At 30.1% G+C, this 18,749-nt stretch overlaps 3 protein-coding genes across 4 annotated transcripts; all 3 read left to right on the top strand.

Annotated features, from left to right (window-relative positions):
* Positions 1-4,335: 4,335 nt before the first annotated feature.
* On the top strand, positions 4,336-5,153 carry LOC127263318 (uncharacterized). Its single transcript, XM_051292288.1, has one exon. The coding sequence runs from the start codon at positions 4,444-4,446 to the stop codon at positions 4,999-5,001; it is 558 nt and encodes a 185-aa protein (XP_051148245.1). The 5' UTR covers positions 4,336-4,443; the 3' UTR covers positions 5,002-5,153.
* Positions 5,154-8,118: 2,965 nt separating this feature from the next.
* Positions 8,119-12,804, top strand: LOC127263842 (ubiquitin receptor RAD23c-like). The gene is made up of 12 exons (XM_051293095.1): positions 8,119-8,309; positions 8,989-9,150; positions 10,268-10,321; positions 10,623-10,669; positions 11,051-11,128; positions 11,217-11,388; positions 11,473-11,625; positions 11,704-11,772; positions 11,907-11,954; positions 12,057-12,166; positions 12,265-12,343; positions 12,439-12,804. Exons 1-12 carry the CDS (start codon positions 8,244-8,246, stop codon positions 12,559-12,561), a joined length of 1,161 nt encoding a protein of 386 aa, XP_051149052.1. The 5' UTR covers positions 8,119-8,243; the 3' UTR covers positions 12,562-12,804.
* Positions 12,805-16,566: 3,762 nt separating this feature from the next.
* On the top strand, positions 16,567-18,470 carry LOC127264148 (ACD11 homolog protein-like). Of its 2 annotated transcripts, none has more exons than XM_051293573.1 (5): positions 16,567-16,898; positions 17,023-17,290; positions 17,444-17,565; positions 17,695-17,840; positions 17,959-18,470. In XM_051293573.1, the coding sequence occupies exons 1-5, from the start codon at positions 16,843-16,845 to the stop codon at positions 18,063-18,065; spliced, it is 699 nt and encodes a 232-aa protein (XP_051149530.1). In that variant the 5' UTR covers positions 16,567-16,842; the 3' UTR covers positions 18,066-18,470. The 2 variants fall into 2 exon arrangements, with proteins under 2 accessions (XP_051149530.1, XP_051149529.1); XM_051293572.1 differs by having other exon boundaries at positions 16,570-16,898; positions 17,444-17,616; positions 17,959-18,454.
* Positions 18,471-18,749: the final 279 nt, after the last annotated feature.

Raw genomic sequence — 18,749 nt, 5'->3', positions numbered from 1 at the left:
GTTTTCAACGAATTCGAAAAATCACAGGGAGATTTTTTGCTATTTTGCCATTTATTTTTTGATATTATTCATTAATGATATTTTTTAAAAAATAAATACTGCATTAAATATATATTTTTACAAAAAGTATTAAATACTAAGTATTTAATTTTTACTATTTTTAATATTTTTCAAAATTTTTAACACTTATACCCAATCGCAGTCTAACACATTTTAAGTAGGGTGTGTTTGTTTGGAGGTTTGGATTTTGAGTTGGGATTTGAATAGTAAAAATTTTGAATTTGAATAGTTGTATGATGTGATATAAATAGATGTTGATGTGATGTTTTGAATATAAAATTAATTTTTAATATTATATAAAAAATAAAAAATAGGTGTTTGATTTGATATTTTTATAAAAAAAAAAAAAAAATAGTAAAAATCTAATCCCATCACCGAACAAACATATTTTAACATTGGAAATGAAAAGGGTCAAGCGTGGTTCATTATATTATCCAATTCTATATAAATAATTAAAAATAAAATTTTATGTTGATTGATGTTGATGTTTAGAATTTTTCCTTTATTTCTGTCTGGCAAATAATTTTTTATTTTTCCTCAAATCAATAAAATATCTTTTTTCTTTCGAAAAAAAAATTCAAATATATTTTGAAACTGATTGTGACTTTATTTAAGGTGGATGACTCCTTTCATATATGTACCGTGCATCATTTAACAATTTTTAAAATTTTACTATTATAAAATTTTTATATTTTCAGAAAATATTTTTAAAATCGAAGGGTGTGTTTGTTTGGGGGTTTGGATTTATAATTGGGCTTCGAATACTAAAAATTTTGAATTTGAATAAATGTATGATGTAATATAAATAGGTGTTGATGTGATTTTTTGAATTTAAAATTAATTTTTAATATAATATAAAAAATAAAAATAAGTGTTTGATTTGATTTTTTTGGAAGAAAAAATGGAATAAATAGTAGATTTAAAATTCAATTCCCCAAACAAAGACACCCGAACATCTATTCAGGCTAATTATGCTTCTATTATTTTGTTTGCAAAGAAAACTAATAAATAATAAAATTTTAATATAAGAATAAGTAGATAAAAGTAAAGTTGAGATATTATAAAAAATTTATTAAAAATTTAATAATTAGTGATATGAATAATAGAAAAGGAAGGGATAAATTAGTTATTATTAGTTAAATTATGTATAATAAATTTATAATTGAATAAAATGATTTCTTATAAATAAATTAAACATAAGTTTAACAAACAAAAAAATGTGACATAATTGCACTGACAATGGAATACTCCCTCCGTCCAAATTCAAAATATTCTTTTATTATTTTCGTTTGACTTACTTTATAGTATTCACTTTTCTATTTAAAAAAATAATAATCATACATTAAAATCAAAATACATTTTAATTTTTACTTAAATTACAAATATATCATTACATATACAAATGCTCTATATATAAAATCAAATGATAAAAATATCAAAAATTCTTATATACTTCCATTAATTAATAAAATACTATTATTTTTTTAATAATTTCAATATTTCGGACAAAAGAGTACTATACTATACTATATTAACTTTTATAAAAATAAGTATCAAATTAAAACACAAACACTACCTCTTGTTACTAATATATTTTTATATATATATATATATAATTTTTTCTACTAATTTATGTTATCCTACTAAAAAAAATATCAATGTTCTAGTATAATGAAAATAATTATCTATAAATATCAAATTACCACGCTTAGTTTTTATAAAATATTTATTTTTTTGATAAAAAAGTAAATTTTATCAAGATAATATTTTTTTTATAACGTGGAGATTCGCAGTCGCTACTTGAAAGTGTGCACTAAGTAAAAAAAATTGTTATATTTAAGAGGGTGTGAGTATTTCTTTTTATAGAATATAGACTTTTTTTTATATATCCTTTTTACAATATTGGCATATCTCACACATTTCTTACACTTTTTATTTTAATACAAAAATTACATATTTTCTCGTTCCAGTAAGAAGAATATTATTTTTTATTTTTATCTGTAATAAAATATTTTTTTAATTTAATAATTGTATTACTTACCTAACATAATAAATACTCTGACAATATATAAAATATTATACAAATACCATTACTTTTATATTACACAATACTGATAATGACATTTTTATTATTTTACTAAAAATCAATATAATATTAAAATTTAAAAAAATCTACATATAAAAAATAAATGATACTCCTTCTGTCCCATAATAATTTATCAATTTTTTCATTTTGGTTCGTCCCATAACAAAGTATCAATTTCATTTTTTTTTTAGTAATTGTACTATCTACCTAACATTACAAATACCCTTTCAATTTACAATATATTCCCTCCGTCCCAGATACCATGTCCACGTTGCCGTTTATGTCCGTCTCACATACCATGTCACTTTACCTTTTTAGAAAATGATTACACATTTTAATCTCATTTTATATTTTTAAATTTTATTTTTTAAATTTTAATTAAACTAATTAGTTATCTTAATCTTAATTTATAATTATTTATATTATAGGATAATTATTTTCACTAATACATTCTTAATTATCTACTAATTACACCCCTCCTAAAATACCGTGTCTACAGTGTAGCAGACACGGTATCTGGGACGGAGGGAATACAAATGTCATTACCTTTCTATCATACAATATTAATATGATTAATTTAGTCTTTTTACCTTTATTTCTACTTTATCCTAATATTTATAAAACTCCGTGCAAAAAACGAATGAATATATAGATATGATACGGAGAGAGTACCATTTTTTCCGGAATCGAAGATAGTATTATTAATTTTATAAAAAAGTATAAAAGTAAATTAATATTATTATAAAAATAGTTCATTTCGGTCATGCACGAAAAACCAAGAAATTAAAAATATATATAATAAATTAGTGATATTTATTATAAATAAATATTAAAAAATAATAATAAAATCGTTGATTTGTTAATTTTATCAAATATAATAATAGAATGATGTTAACAAATGAAGAAAAAATAAAATAAAAATATTTGGCAAACAAAAATAGTCCGTTTGTTTATCCAAAAAATATATATATATATTTTAGGGTAAACTGTTTTTCAGTTTAGTAAGTGACTCCCTCATCGTTTTAGTCCCGTAAGTGGAGTAAATCGCAAACTAGTCCTATAAGTGAAAAATTTTCGCTATTTTAATCCTCCGGCGCCGGAGATACCCGCGTGGCTCGTCGGAGGTACCGTGTCCGCCAGGTGTCCCGCCGGATCAGCGACACCTGGCGAACACGTGGTTTTATTTATTTATTTTATTTTTTTTTAATTTTTTTAATTGGACCAAATAAAAAAATTAAAAAAATACAAATGAAATTAAAAATAAATTAAAAAAAAGTTTTAAAAAAATAAAATAAATAAAAAATCCACGTTACCTCCAGCGAGCCACGCGGACGTCTCCGGCGCCGAAGGACTAAAATAACGAAAATTTTTCATTTATGGGACTAGTTTGCGACAAACTCCACTTACGAGACTAAAATGATAAAGGGTCCAGTCACGGGACTAAAAAAACAGTTTACCTTATATTTTATTTTTATAAAATATTAATATTTAATATAAATATTATTTTTATATTATAAATACAATTTTCTATATTTCGTACAAAAAAAAAAAAAATTCAAATCAAAATACTAAAAAAACCCAACATTTTTAAAAATATCCACTCTAGAAAATTTTGAACAAACTTTTAAGATTTCGAAGAAATATTTAAATTGAAACCTAACATAACAAAAAGTAATAAATACTAAAATAAACCATCAAACCTAATACTAACTTCCAACCATTAAAAATAAAAGAATAGAGTAATAAACTCCGTCACAGCCGGTCTCGGCGTTGCCGACGGCCACGGGCCAACTTGAAATTTCCACTTTTCTAAATTTAAAATTAAATAAAAATAAAAATATATAATTACGAAACGACAGCAGCCGTGGGTCGTGATAGACGATGATGCGGTCAGGTGGGGACCACTCCACTGACCCGGACTCCAAACTCTTATTCAATTTCATTTAATCCTTTTTTTTTTTCCATTTTTTTTAATTCCACAAATTTTTTTTAAAAAAATAGTAAATAAAAAACAAAAGATACAGAATACACAGAATACGAGACAGCGGATGAGCAGACACGTCATTCGAAAAGGATCGACAATTGCCGAGACGTCCGTGATTTGGCCCCCATGTTTTTCCCATGCCCCCACCCTACCCCACCCTCCACCTCCTTTCACATTTCAACCACTATAAATTTCAAATCCCTACCATTCCACGCTCCATCCGCATCTAATTTGCGTCTTTATTCCTCTCTGATTTTGAAATTTCTCGATTCTAGATCTGTTTCGTTGTTGTTATTATTGTTGTGCGATTGCGATGGCGGATGTGGAGCCTCGGAAGAGGAGCCGAGACGAATCGGCGGAGTCGGAGTTAGGGATCGACTCGCCGGAGGTGAAGCGGTTGCGCGAGAATCTTCTGGAAACGCTGGAGGACGACGAGGCGGAGTTTTGCACGGGGAGTCAGGATCTCGACTCGTTGTTGAAAAGCTTCGAAGAGGAGATATCGCCGTCGCCCCGTGGCGGCGGAGATTCTGTCCAGGCGGTGGATCCGGCGACGGAATCTGCGGATTCTCGGCCGGATCTAGGGTACCTGCTGGAGGCGTCCGACGATGAGCTCGGTCTGCCTCCGACGAGCGGTGAGTTGAGGAACGATTTGGAGCGAGTTGAGTCGGACTCGTCGGGACTCGGAAGCGAGTACTGGGAGATCCCGGACTACGACTCCTTCGGGTTTGGTTTTGGGGTGACGGAGACGGAAACGGTTACTAACGGCGGTAACGGCGAATACGTGGCGTTAGATGGGTTGTTTGATCATTCGGATATGGGATTCGGGTCGGGCGGTGGAGTTGGGCCGAGGCCCGAAACTTTGCCGGCGTAGTGCGTATGTATGTTAGCCAGATACTTTCAGTCTTTAGAAGAGGAATACTGTTAATAGTTTATTTGTTTATTTTATTTTATTTGAAGTAGACAGCCCAATTGGAAATATATATATATATATATATATAGATGTGGGTAAATTTTGTGTTGGTAGATTCTCTCTAACATCTTTAGAATTGAAATCGTACGGATTATATTGATTTCAAAATAAATATCTTATAATACAGAAATAAACTAAAGTAAAATATTCATTGGATCTTTTTGTAAAGAAAATAAATTCCTTCTCCTGCTAAGTAGAGTATATTTTTTTTTTCATAGATTTTTATATATTAGTATTTTTTTTATTTGAAAATAAATTTTTCAATTGATTTTTGTACACAGATTAAATATGTAATAAAATAGTGTAACATAGAGGTAATTTGAAAACTAAATTGAGACATTTTTATTAAAAAAAAGAAAAGAGATATTCTTGAATAAAGAAATATATTTGTGTTTTTAATTTATATTTTTAACTTCCGGTAAATCACGAGTGTGATGTTTGGGGTTTGGAGTTGAGATTTAAATAAGAATATTATTGAATGGAAATAGTGGGTATAATTCAATATAAATAAATATTATTGATACAATATTTTAAAAATAAAATTAATTATTAGGTAATATATAAAATAAAAATAAATATTTAACTTATATGTATATTTTAAAAAATAATGAATAATAATTTTAAATCGTCCAAAATAATACCTCTTATGTGTTTTTTAAAATTATTTTGACTTAATTATTATATTTTTTTAATAATTTTTGTTTGAAATCATATTTAAACTCCAAATTCATATATATTTTTTATTTTTTATTTTAAAATTGGATTTATATATACATTTTTATTTTTTATTTTCTTCCAAAAATGTTTAGGAAAACATAACAAAAGATGGGGTAAAACTAAATTAAAAAATTATCCAATGGTCTGCTTGTTTGTATTTGAATTTTGGTTTAAATTTAAAATTTTAATCTAAATTTAAATATATAGTTTTTGAAATGATATAAATAACAATAATTGATATAATATTTGTTTTAAAATTATCTTTTAATATATATAAAATAATTATTTAATTTGATAGTTTAAAAATAATTTAATAATACAAAAATCAAACATATCCAACCTAAAGTTTTATTGGCTATAAATTGTGTCAAAGGATGAGTTTGATATAGAGAATTAAATTATAAATAAATGATTATTTTTTTCTATTCCATTTAATTTGTTTATTATTTTTATCTGTTTATCTCATATAAATTATTATTATTATTTTCTAAATATAATTATACATATTAATCACATTTTAAAATTATAATTTATAATTTGTTTATTTTAATTAAACTATTTAGTTATTTTAATCTATAATTATTTTTATTCTATCATAATTATTTTTACTTATACACTTTTTAATTACTTACTGATTACATAATATCTAATACTATGTGTCCTTACTGATTACATAATATCTAATACTATGTGTCCCAACTAAAGGGGACAAATTAGCTGAGATGGATGACATAGTATAATAATATAGTAGAGAAAATGAATTCTCTTGTTTTGTAACAAGAAATTTTAGCTGAGAAATACTAAAAACAATATGTATAAAGATACAAAATGAATCAATCACTATAAAATAATAATTGGATAGGAGAAATATTATTGTATTTATTTGATTATTATTTTTTTTTAGTTTTATATTTTATTTTAATAAATATTTAGATGTAATATTTTATGATATTGAAATAATGCAAAAAATAAATAATAGGAAAAGAAAGTAAATAAATACATACTTAATTCTAAAACTTAAATTGGAAAAAAAACACACTTACATTTTTTCAATTTTATTCCTATGGGGAAAAATAAAACTAGAGAATGATAAATGATTAATTTATCACTCTCGATTCTTTATTTCAATCAAACAAGAGAAATATCGATATTTCCATTTTCACATCTCTTGTTTCTATGTACCAAATACTTCTTAAGTAAAAATAATAAAATGGAAGTAGAATAATGATATAAATACGTGTTAATGAAATATTTTAAATATAAAATTATTATTTAATATAATAATAAAAAAATAAATACTCTCTTCGTTCTAATTTAAAATATTTTTTTTACTATTTTTGTATGTTCCGCTAAAAAATATCTATTTATTTTATTAAAAAGGTAGTCATACACTAGTGTCAAAATATCCTTAAATTTTTATTTAAACTACAAATATATTATTACACATACTATTTATTTTATATATAAAATTAAAATGTAAAAATGTCAAACCTTTCACTTTTACCGACTAATAAAATATTATTATTTTTTAATATATTACAAAACCTCAATAAACTCATTTGAAAAGGGACAAAGTATTTAATCTGATACAGTTAAAAAAAATAGTAAAATTAAGTAAAATTCTCCAACTAAACATACAAATCTATTCACAAAATATTATATAAAAATATTATTAGAATCAAAATTCAAATAAAAAATTATTTTCAATTCAAAATCAAAACAAATCAAAGGTTATATTTAATATTCCCTCTATCCCAAACAAAATGGTATTATTTATTTGTTTACAAGTATATCTTTAAATAAATTTCCTATTTTGGTATCTTAGATTAGGAAGAGAATAGTAAAAAATTTGAATTAATATAATAAATATTAATGAAAATTTTAAATTTCATATTTTATATACTAATACACAGTTATTTACTAGAAATTTTAGAGGAAGAAAAAATAATTCTCATAGGGAATTAATGAACTTACTATTGGGCTTAATATTACTTTCTTCGGCCCAATGGTTTTTAATTTTGGCTTACGTTTTGGGCTTCTAAGTATTGGGCTTAAATTATATGTAGTTTTAATTTTGGGCCGGCCCAAAAGAACAAATACCGGGCTTAACTGCTGCCACAATTTACGATAAATTCTAGCAAAAAATCTATTCTAGCCACCTACCAAACTCTAGGTTGGCCCTACTGATCGTGGAGTTCACGGTCGAATCATATTAGGCGCGTTACTCTCACGAAGGTGAAAGCGCGTCAGGAAATATAATATATTTTTATTTTTAGAAAAGGGAAATTGAATAATTCCTTACTTGCTCCGCCGGGCTCTGTGTACCCTTCTTCTGCCTTCTCAAAATTCTCTCGCTGATAATCCCAATTTCAAGATCTTTGGGGAAGATTGTGGTTGCTGATTTCAGCTGAGGAATAAGCAGAAAAATGAAGATTTCTGTGAAGACTCTTAAGGGTACACACTTTCAAATCGAAGTGAAGCCCGAAGATAAGGTTGGTTTGCATAATTTCGATTGGGAATTCTTGTTGCCTGTCGAATCCGCGGGGGATGGTGCTTGTTTCTTTGAATTGGATTTTTTTATTCTGCGTTTTTTTTTTTTGATTTAATTTGTGAATTTCGGGTTACAGTCGGGTTTTTATATTTTGGGGGATTTCGTCGTTCGATCAAGAGTGTGAGTTTGTTGACTCATGACTCTGTAATATCTGGCGTTTTAATAGGTTTGCCGTTTATTCAATTGTGCGGATTGTTTTTTGTGATTCTGTTCTGCGATGGCGGTTTTCAGATTGCTATGCTGTAGTTTGTTGGATGATTTTGATTGAGAATTGTTGGTAATTTTGAGTGTAGGATTTTATTTGTAGTTATTGTTTTCTATTTAGTGTCTACAAATGCTATCGTTTGGATGTTAATTTGTCGATGGATGCTGCGCAAACAAGAACATATTCAATCAAACTGAAAACATTTATTAATGGTAAAGGAAAACTATGTGAGAGTTAGTCCAAAATGGTTTAGGTTTGGAAGAAAGAGGCATGATTATTATGTGGTGGACATGCTTAGTTGTGAAATGTTTGATTAGAATAAAATTTAGTGTAGTTGAGTCACCTGTTCCTGTGGATGAAACAAAATTGATATTCTGGAAACTGTCATCTATATATTCTTTTTACAATTTGGTAGGTTGAAGATGTGAAGAAAACCATCGAGAGTACACAGGGAACCGACATTTATCCTGCTGCTCAACTGATGCTTATCCATCAAGGAAAAGTTCTTAAAGATGGCACAACTCTAGAAGAAAATAAAGTTGCCGATAATAGCTTTGTTGTTGTGATGATGACCAAGGTAACAGTTTCATATGTTTTCCATTCTTATAATTATATATTTATAACTTAATTATGGGTAATATGAGACTAGAACTAGTTTCTTTTCATATATTTTGTAATTTGCTCGTCTTTTGTTGCATTCTTTTTTTCTTGGATCCCTTACCTTAATACCTTTTATCTAATTTCTATTTGAGAATTGTTTCCATTATGATCAATGAGCGGATGATTTCATTTTCAATTTCCTTGAGAATAGCCGCTTGTATGGAATAAGACAATAAATATTGATGTTCTAATAACTGTGATATTTGTGAAAAGGTACATAATGGTGTGTACTGCTTATTGCGGATTATGTGTTCAATTAATTATATTTCCAACTTAAATAAACATTGTTTATGGCTGATGCATTATAGAATTTAGGGTATAGGTTTGATGGTGTTATTGTTTAAGAAATGACAGTAGTGAGAAGTGTGAAAAGATAATGAAAGTTGTATCCTTTATATTGTAATTACTCTCAACAGTTAGTATTATTTTCTTATCCTTTTCATACCCCACTGTTTTAAACCCTACTATCGAAAAATATTGGACTTTAATTATTAAGAGAAATTTCAATATGGGATACATTTAGCTTGTTCCCCATCTATTCTATCTACTGTACCCTTCAACACAGTAATGCCCTCCTCTCGAAACTCTTTAATAGACCTTAATTCCATTTACGCATATTGGCTTTTTTATCTGATCTGACATGTTTCATTTCAATTCTTTATAAAAGCACTTTAATTAAATATGAATACATATATACATATATGTCTCCCTAAAAGCTTAATATGATAATTGATGGGATTATGGAGATGCATCTTGTTTTAATTAAATTTATTTATTATTTAAGTGTTCCTCAACATGAATGATATTGACCTTCCGAAATCTTGAACTGTTATAGCATACAAAACATCAACCAGAAGGTTGTTGAAATGACATTTTAAAGTAATTGACTTTACATTGCCAAAATAAACCCATAGAAGCTGAAATCCATCCGTCACTTTAGTGGCAAATTATGCATCTTCACCATGTATTTTCTGTTATTCATTTACTTCTATATCTGTATATATATTAAGAAAGTTATCCATGGTATCTTGCAGAATAAGGGATCTTCAGGTGAAAGCTCGACAACATCAAGTGCACCTCCTGTAAAGGTAAGATAACACTGATGTTGGTTTGCTACTCATTTTTCCATTATGTTACCATTTTGTATCTAGCTTCTAACTATGTCTGTTCATTCTATCAAATCATTGATCTATTGCATAACTTGTATATGTCTGGCTTAATGCGATTGGTTTCTGTGTGATATGAAGTTTTATATAATAATGAGCAATCCTGTTGTTTGTTCTGTTGACTGTTTATGTCTATTGATGGTGAATTATACATTAAGTTTAGATGTATCTAAATGATGTTGTAATATTATTAGATGTATCTAAATGATGTTGCTCCTTATAGGCCCCACAAACAAATGTCTCACCTGCGCCAAGTCCGGCATCTTCAGTGTGAGTTTCTGCTTGCCTTAATGACATATTAGTTCTTTCTCCTTGCCCATGTTTTCCTTTAGGGTGTGTTTGTTTGGGGGTTTGAATTTTGAGTTGGGATTTGAATAGTAAAAATTTTGAATTTGAATAGTTGTATGATGTGATATAAATAGTTGATGATGTGATGTTTTGAATGTAAAATTGATTTTTAGTATAATATAAAAAATGAAAAATAGGTGTTTGATTTGATGTTTTTGGGGGGAAAATTTTGGATGAATAGTGGAATTTAATCCAAATCCATCAAACGAACACACCCTTACTGTGCATGGGCGTGATGACACATGCAGATATTAATTTTTCTTTACTCGCATGATTTTTTCTCCCTTTTATTTGGGTTTACAGGGCGGCAGCTGCACCTGCACCTGTGCCTGCACCCGCACCCACTCCTGCTCCTGCTTCTGCTCCAGCTCCTGCTGATGTGTGAGTATCCATTGACTTTGACAAATCTACTTTCTGAAAATTAGCTTTGGGGCTCATTGTTCTCTTGATGGTTGTTTTTTGTCGTCAGGTCTGGTGTCTATGACCAAGCGGCATCTAATCTTGTTGCTGGTACCAACCTTGAGGGAACGGTGCAGCAGATTCTTGATATGGGTGGGGGAACTTGGGATAGAGACACTGTTGTTCGTGCCCTTCGCGCTGCTTACAACAATCCAGAGAGAGCAGTTGAATATCTATACACTGTGAGCTTCAATAATCACTCTCATAAATTGGTGATTAATTTCAGTTATTTCCTCTAACCCCATTAACGTTTTGATACACTTCAGGGCATCCCTGAATCAGCTGAAGCTCCACCTGCGTCTGAAAGTGTGCCAACTGGGACTGCTGCTACTGCAGCAGCTCAGCCGCAGCAACCTGCTCAACCGGCATCTGTACCTTCTAGTGGCCCAAATGCAAATCCCCTGGATCTTTTTCCACAGGTACTCAATTAACTTATTTTTAATTTTTCTCTCACCTTAGAGAGCTTGCACTGATGAAAATATGGTGTTCCCATCCAGGGGATTCCAAGTCCTGGCTCAAACGCTGGTGGTGCAAATCCCCTTGATTTCCTCCGTAACAGTCCGCAGGTAAAGTTCATGAATCAGACTAGGCGTACACCTCACCACATCCTCTCATATTATTTCTTGTCTTTTACTTTCTACATAATGAGATTTGAACAGAAAAAAATAATAATAATTATTTTCTAAACCTCTGGCTTCAGTTCCAAGCATTAAGAGCGATGGTACAGGCCAACCCACAGATTCTGCAGGTATTTTTCCATAATCGTAATTGCCACTCGTGTCTTATATAACTCACATATATATGATTTGTATTATGACGATCTGAGTGTTATGCTTGTATCTGTTGCCAGCCGATGCTTGTGGAGCTAGGAAAACAAAACCCTCAATTGGTGAGAATGATTCAGGATCATCACGAGGATTTCCTTCGCCTCATTAATGAGCCTGTTGAAGGAGGAGAAGGGTATCAAAGTTTTTTTTTTAATTTTTTTATTTTTCGGTAATTTACCTTTCACAGACATTGGGTGCTAATTTCTTGCGTCTGTTTAAACTATGCATCAGCAACATACTGGAGCAGCTTGCTGGGGGGATGCCACAGACCTTAACAGTTACAGTCGAGGAACGGGAAGCCATTGAGAGAGTAAGCAATTTTACTCCTCTATATACGTATATATAAATGTAAGCGTTGATTATGAAATGGTAAACATGCAATGACATTGCTCCCGTCTTCATCAGCTCGAAGCAATGGGATTTGATCGATCTATCGTGCTGGAGGTGTTCTTTGCTTGCAACAAGAATGAGGAGTTGGCAGCAAACTACCTCTTGGATCATGGTCACGAGTTCGAGGAGGGACAATAAGAAGTAATTCAAGATAATTCTTCCCCTCAGGCTTCTTCAACCTAGAACAATATTATATGTTCTTTCCTATCTTGCCTGGACTGTGCTCTTCTTTAATTACTGGACTTGTCTTGTTTGGACATGGTGAGCCTTTTCACCACTTCAGAGGATTTTATAGCACTAAGAATGCACTTTACCTTTTTTTTTAGCTTCCATTTAATGTCAAGATCCAACTAGATGTTTATATTATCCATCTTAAAATCACATTTCAGCGTCTGCCTTGACTTACTACTTCCTTTCTTGCTAATCATTGGGTGCAGCATTATGTGCTTTAACGAGCTACGAAGAATTTGAAAGTCTGGAACTAGGGCATGAATTACGAGGATTCTTCCCTATTGAGGAATATTAGAGTATTTGCTATCTCAGAGCATTTAAGCTTAGAGCCTTTACTCTGATATTCGATTAGTAAAGTGACATATGTGTCGTATAACTTGCCTTATCTTTAGACCAATTGAAAGCAGTCCCGTAAGTAGGGATAGGGATTGTAGGCTAATAAGAATTCCCCGTACTATCATATGGTCAAGATGACAATCTGAATCTTACGAAGGAGGTAGGGGTTGATTGTGCTGCAGTTCATGTAATGTTGGCTGTAAGCTCGAGTAATCGGTTTGTGGTGGAAATGCCATTTGCTGACAGAATAGAAAGATGATGGGATCGGGTAACAATCAGCTAGGATTTATGTTTGGTAAGGACTGATTATTGATGATTTATTTGTCTCCAGTTATGCCTGTTTTGGTTTGAACGACAACTCTCAAGGATAAGTAGTTCCTTCACATCTTGGCTCGGAAAAAATACTTCATACTGTGAATATATAATAGATGAAATTAGATTCAGCTCGATTGAGCTTGCATTTGACTTGGTAAAAAGCCATTTCAAACTTTCAAATGAGATTTGCAGTTGAGTTGGAAAACAAGACTGATTATTCTTACTTTTGTTTATAATATATATGTATGTATACGAGCGCGGGAGCTGGCAAAAATTGACCCGACACGAAATAATTGGGTTTGGGTCAAAGATTTCAACCCGATTATGTATACGGGTTGACACGAATTCGACACGGTAATAAACGGGTCCGGTTAAGGTTGAGACTCTCAACTCGAATCCTAATAAACGGGTCCGGTTAAGGTTGAGACTCTCAACTCGAATCCGATACGACAATCTGATTATAACATATTAATATTGATTAATATATTTATTACATATAAAATAATTATAATTTAATAATTTTTCATAAATTAATTTAAATTAAATTCAATTTTAAATAATTAAATCTAATTTACGCTTAAACCAATAAAAACTAACATACTTAATTATGTATACGGGTCAACACGAGTCAACTCCAACCCGACACGAGTCAATCCATTGCTGGCTCTAGTTAGAGCTGACCCAATCAAAATCAACATAATGCTGATAAAAATAATCGAACATATATTACATACTATCATAATATATTTATGATACGATATAATATATGTCAAGACTCATATTGATTTAATTGAATTAGCATCATGTTCGCAACCTTTCTCTCTATATATATACAAATGGATTGGATAAATAATTTAAATCTAGGGAAAGCAACCAACCTAATGCAAGAATAACGAATAAAAAATAAAACCAAATTTGAATGGAGTCGAAGAAGTGAAGATCATTAAAAAAGGGGGAAAGATTAGGTCCGACTTGATTTTTAAGATGAGGTTTTAATCTCAACTCTGAGCTTATTGGCTCGGTTACTATTCAAGATGGATCATGTCGGGTCGGATCTAATTGATCCATCTGAAACATACCAACAACTTCCACTTTATTTTTGGTTGACTATTAGAGTTACATTTGAGGCCTTATTCGGGAGTGAGAACATATATCACCATCATCGGTATATTTGTAAATTTTAACACTGGTCAATACAGTAAAAAAATATATTAAACATACAGTAATAATACATGTTAGCAAAATAAATATAATTGTAACGGCTGCGGATTCTCATGTCATTTAAAAAAAAAAAAAATAAATATAATTGTAATCAAATGTATCAAAATTTAGTACATTCAAACATGACTGAAACATAAAAACAAACAAATACTCCTTCTAGTCCAACTCCTTATACTTTTTACTATTTTCTTTTATTCAACTAAAAAATATCTTTTACAAATTATAATAAGATAATCACGTACTAATACTAAAATAATCTTTATTTTTTATTTAAATTACAAATATATTACTCCCTCAGTCCCAAACAAGGTGCAACATTTACTTTTGGCACGGGTTTTTAGGTGGATAGTATTAAGTAGGATAATTTAGAAATTAGGTGATGTGATGGAGAGAGAAATATATATTTTATTTTTTTTATTTGGATGATGTGAGAGGATAAAGTGTGGGATAGATATTAAGTATAATTAATTATTTCCTATTTTGGAAATGTTGCAAGGTGTTTGGGACATTAAAAAAAAATATTGCAGAGTGTTTGGGACGGAAAGAGTATTATATATACAATTAGTTTGTACCTAATATTGAAAAGGAAAAATGTTAAAATTATATTACATCGACTAATCAATAAAATATTATCTATTTTTTAATTTATTACAAAAATCGAATGAATATTTTAAATCAAGATGGAGGGAGCATTTGATTCTCATATCACAGTGAATATCTTTTTAAGTTATTATTATATTAAATACTTTTTCGGTCCAACTAAAAAAGGATATATATTTCTATTTTCGGATGTCCAATTATAAAGTAAACATTTTATTAAATACCTCATTTTTTTCCACAAATACTCTTAAATTACGTCACATCATTACTTTTACACCAAAAAACAAGGACAAAAATATCATTATACTACTTTTAACTGTCCACTGTAATTAAAATACTATTATTTCTTAAAGATCGCACCAAAAGTAATTGTTTACTTTGCGTGTGGACGGAGGGAGTAATAGTCAGCAATAATTTAGTTCTCACTTCATTTTTAAATAATTATTTTGGTAGGAACTTGTTATTAAAGTATTTTTAATTTGATGTATTTTTTAAATATAAGAAAATATATCAATAATATAAAATATCAATTATTAACTTTCTTTTTCATAAATAAATAGAATATACTCACTCATATATTAATATTTTATGTTAGTATTGAATTGTATTTTTTAAAAATAATATTAACTATAAATTGCCCCATGATGGAGAGGGAGTAGTATTTGTTTATTTATTTGTTTGTTTTTGTTTTTGTTTTTATTACAAATAAAAAACATTACTTTTAATTTAGAAATATATATTCTACTTCTTCGTTCTAAAATATTTAAAGAATATTAATATTATAGTAGTAATAGGTAAAAAGTAAAATAAATTATTTTTTTGCCTTTGTTAGTATATTAGTGTGAAAAATAGTGGCAATTGTATAATAATAATAATAAAAAAGTAGGGATAATTTTATAATAATATGATTATTTATGAAAATGATATTTTTCTTTTGGGACGGACAAAAATGATAAATAAAACTATTCTATTGGGATCGAGGGAGTATTATATTTTATAAATATTATATCAAAATATTATTTAAATTAAAATTAAATAAATATTTAATTTGAAATTAATTTTAAATTACAATAAATAATTTTCTAAAAGAATTTCGTAAACAAAAGAAAAGCGATTATCTAATTTTAAGATTTTTTTTCTTCCAAGGGTAAGGGTGTATTTGTTTGGAAGTTTGAATTTTGAGTTGAAATTTTAATAGTAAAGTTTTTGAATTAAAATAATTATATGATGTGATATAAATAGGTATTGATGCAAATGTAAAATCAATATTTAAAATAATAAAAAATAAAAAATAAGTGTTTGATGTAAAAGTTTTGGAAAAAAATTATTGAATGGATAGTGATGTGAATTTTTGACGAAATCGTTCGGAACAAACACACCCTAAATTTAATTATTACATTCATATATATATATAATAAAAAAATATGATTATTCAATTCCCACCGAAACATAAACCAAACACATATGAACGAAGTTTACATCTGGAAGAGAATACGTGTGCCCGAAAAGCAATAAAAGACGAAGCGTCGAGTCGATTGATCGATCGGTCGAATGTCCCACAAACGTTTCCACGAAAAGTCCCCCGCTTGAATTATTTGAATGCATAAATATCGATACAGGTAGTTGCAGGAATCGGTTCCTCCAGAATTTTCTTCGATTTGATTTGGTTGCAGGGTAACCGGTAACCCGCAACGATCGCCGCCGAGAAGACAATCCATGGCCATGAAATTCCACTCGCTTTTTTCCCGAGCAGAACGATCCTGCGCTGAAAAGTAAGAATTTTTTCTCTGTCTAATTCGAATTTCACAATTACTTTTCCGCGGTTCAGGAGGTGGAGGAGTCTTCATGATGATTGGTTCAATGGAGGATGAGAACAAACATGTTGTTGATTTTCAGGAGAAGCGAAGACTCCTCTGTGGTTTCCAAAGTTTCTACGAGCAAGGAGATTTCTGTGGAGGAGGAAGCGACGACGGCGGCGGGTGAGTTGAGGCCTCTCTCGGCGGTTGCGGACGCGTTTGAGGAACTTTCTAGAGTGGTGAAGAGTAACGGTTACGGTTACGATCTGGATTTGAAGACCTTCTGCAACGCGTGTTCTCTCGTCTCAATTCTTTTCGGTTGTTTGGGAATCGCTTTCAAATTCGCCGAATTAGAGTATTCACACAAGGTTCGTCGCAATTTTGTCCAAAAAAAATTCCCCAAATTGCTAGGGTTTTTGAATTCAACCTGATCTGTTTCTACAAATATACATTTATGTATATTCATAGATTCAAAATTTCTGAAGCATATTACCTGTTCATACCATTTCAATTCGTTGCAGGTGCGTAATCTCGCAGAAGCATCAGACAGGTACAAAACGCTCAACAGCATACTCGAGTGTGATCTACAGAACGGTTCGGTGAAGACGCAGGGAAGTCTTACTCGTAATCTACGAAGAGTGAGGCAAGGCCTTGATCTAATCAGAGCTCTATTCCACAACTTCCTGTCATCGGAGTATGTAGGAATCACTGATTTTCCTTCAATTGATCCCCTGATTCTCCATGATTCAAAACATGTTCTCGCATCTTTCAGAGTTAGCTGTTTGAAGGAAGCAGCCTCAGAAGCATACGGAAGAACATGTGCACCATACCACACATGGGCAGTGAGGACTGCAGCTTATGCCGGCATGTATGCACTTCCGACGAGGGATCAACTTCTTTTGAAGCTAAACGAATCCAGTAAGCTGAAATCCATGAAATCACAATTTCTTTAAATGGATTAATTGTTGATGATTCTTGAAAATGTATGAATTGTCTCTGGTAATTTCGTCGTATCTATTGCTATTGTTTGTTACAGGTGAGTCTGCTAAGAGGGAAATGGTTAGATACATCAATGCTTCAACTCCAGTGATCGAGTACATCGACAGGCTCTACACATCAAGAAATATCAGCTTAGATTGGTAAAACTTCACTTCCCTATATGTGTTGTAGCTTCTATATGATATCTTGAAGATATTTCAAGTATTCAGTTTTATAACCAGTTCAGATTTAAGCAGTGTCTCTATAATCATGTTGTTTGTGCATGATTACGGGACACAATGGTGCACAACCTTAACCATTAGAAATAAAAATTAACGGCTACGCTTGTGGCTGGTAATTGCCAAGCACCCCGGGATTTTTAATGATGTTAGTATTTCAGTATATGTTAGAAAAAGGGGTGAGATTATGTGATAACATGTTAGAAAACCCGAAAGGATCTATCCTTTGTTTTCGTTCTTCAACCCTCCCAAGATGCTTAATTTTTTTGATCAGAATGTCCATGAAAGTAAATTGGTAAGAAATTATGGTTGTCTTGTTTGATTTGCTAAATGATCTTATGATAATTACCTATAAAGAAGCTTATATGTCTGTCATTCTCTTGAGGGCATAATAAAAAGTTGCAAAATGGAATAAAGAGGGAAGAGGGAATTAATAATAATTGATATAGTTGAGGCCTTGAGGGGAAGGGACCAAGTAGATAGAACTCCTTTTCATCAAAATCTTGGGGAAATTAAGAATCGAATATGAATAAAAAAAATGTCAAAAGGAGTCAAGAACTTATAGCAGAATAAAGGATAGTTGATACTCTTGCCAATGGTAAACTTCCTT

The sequence above is a fragment of the Andrographis paniculata genome, unplaced genomic scaffold (genome assembly GCF_009805555.1).
Source record: "Andrographis paniculata isolate CXL003 unplaced genomic scaffold, ASM980555v1 Contig69END, whole genome shotgun sequence".
Lineage (NCBI taxonomy): Eukaryota > Viridiplantae > Streptophyta > Magnoliopsida > Lamiales > Acanthaceae > Andrographis > Andrographis paniculata.
This window is presented reverse-complemented; position numbering and strand designations above follow the sequence as displayed.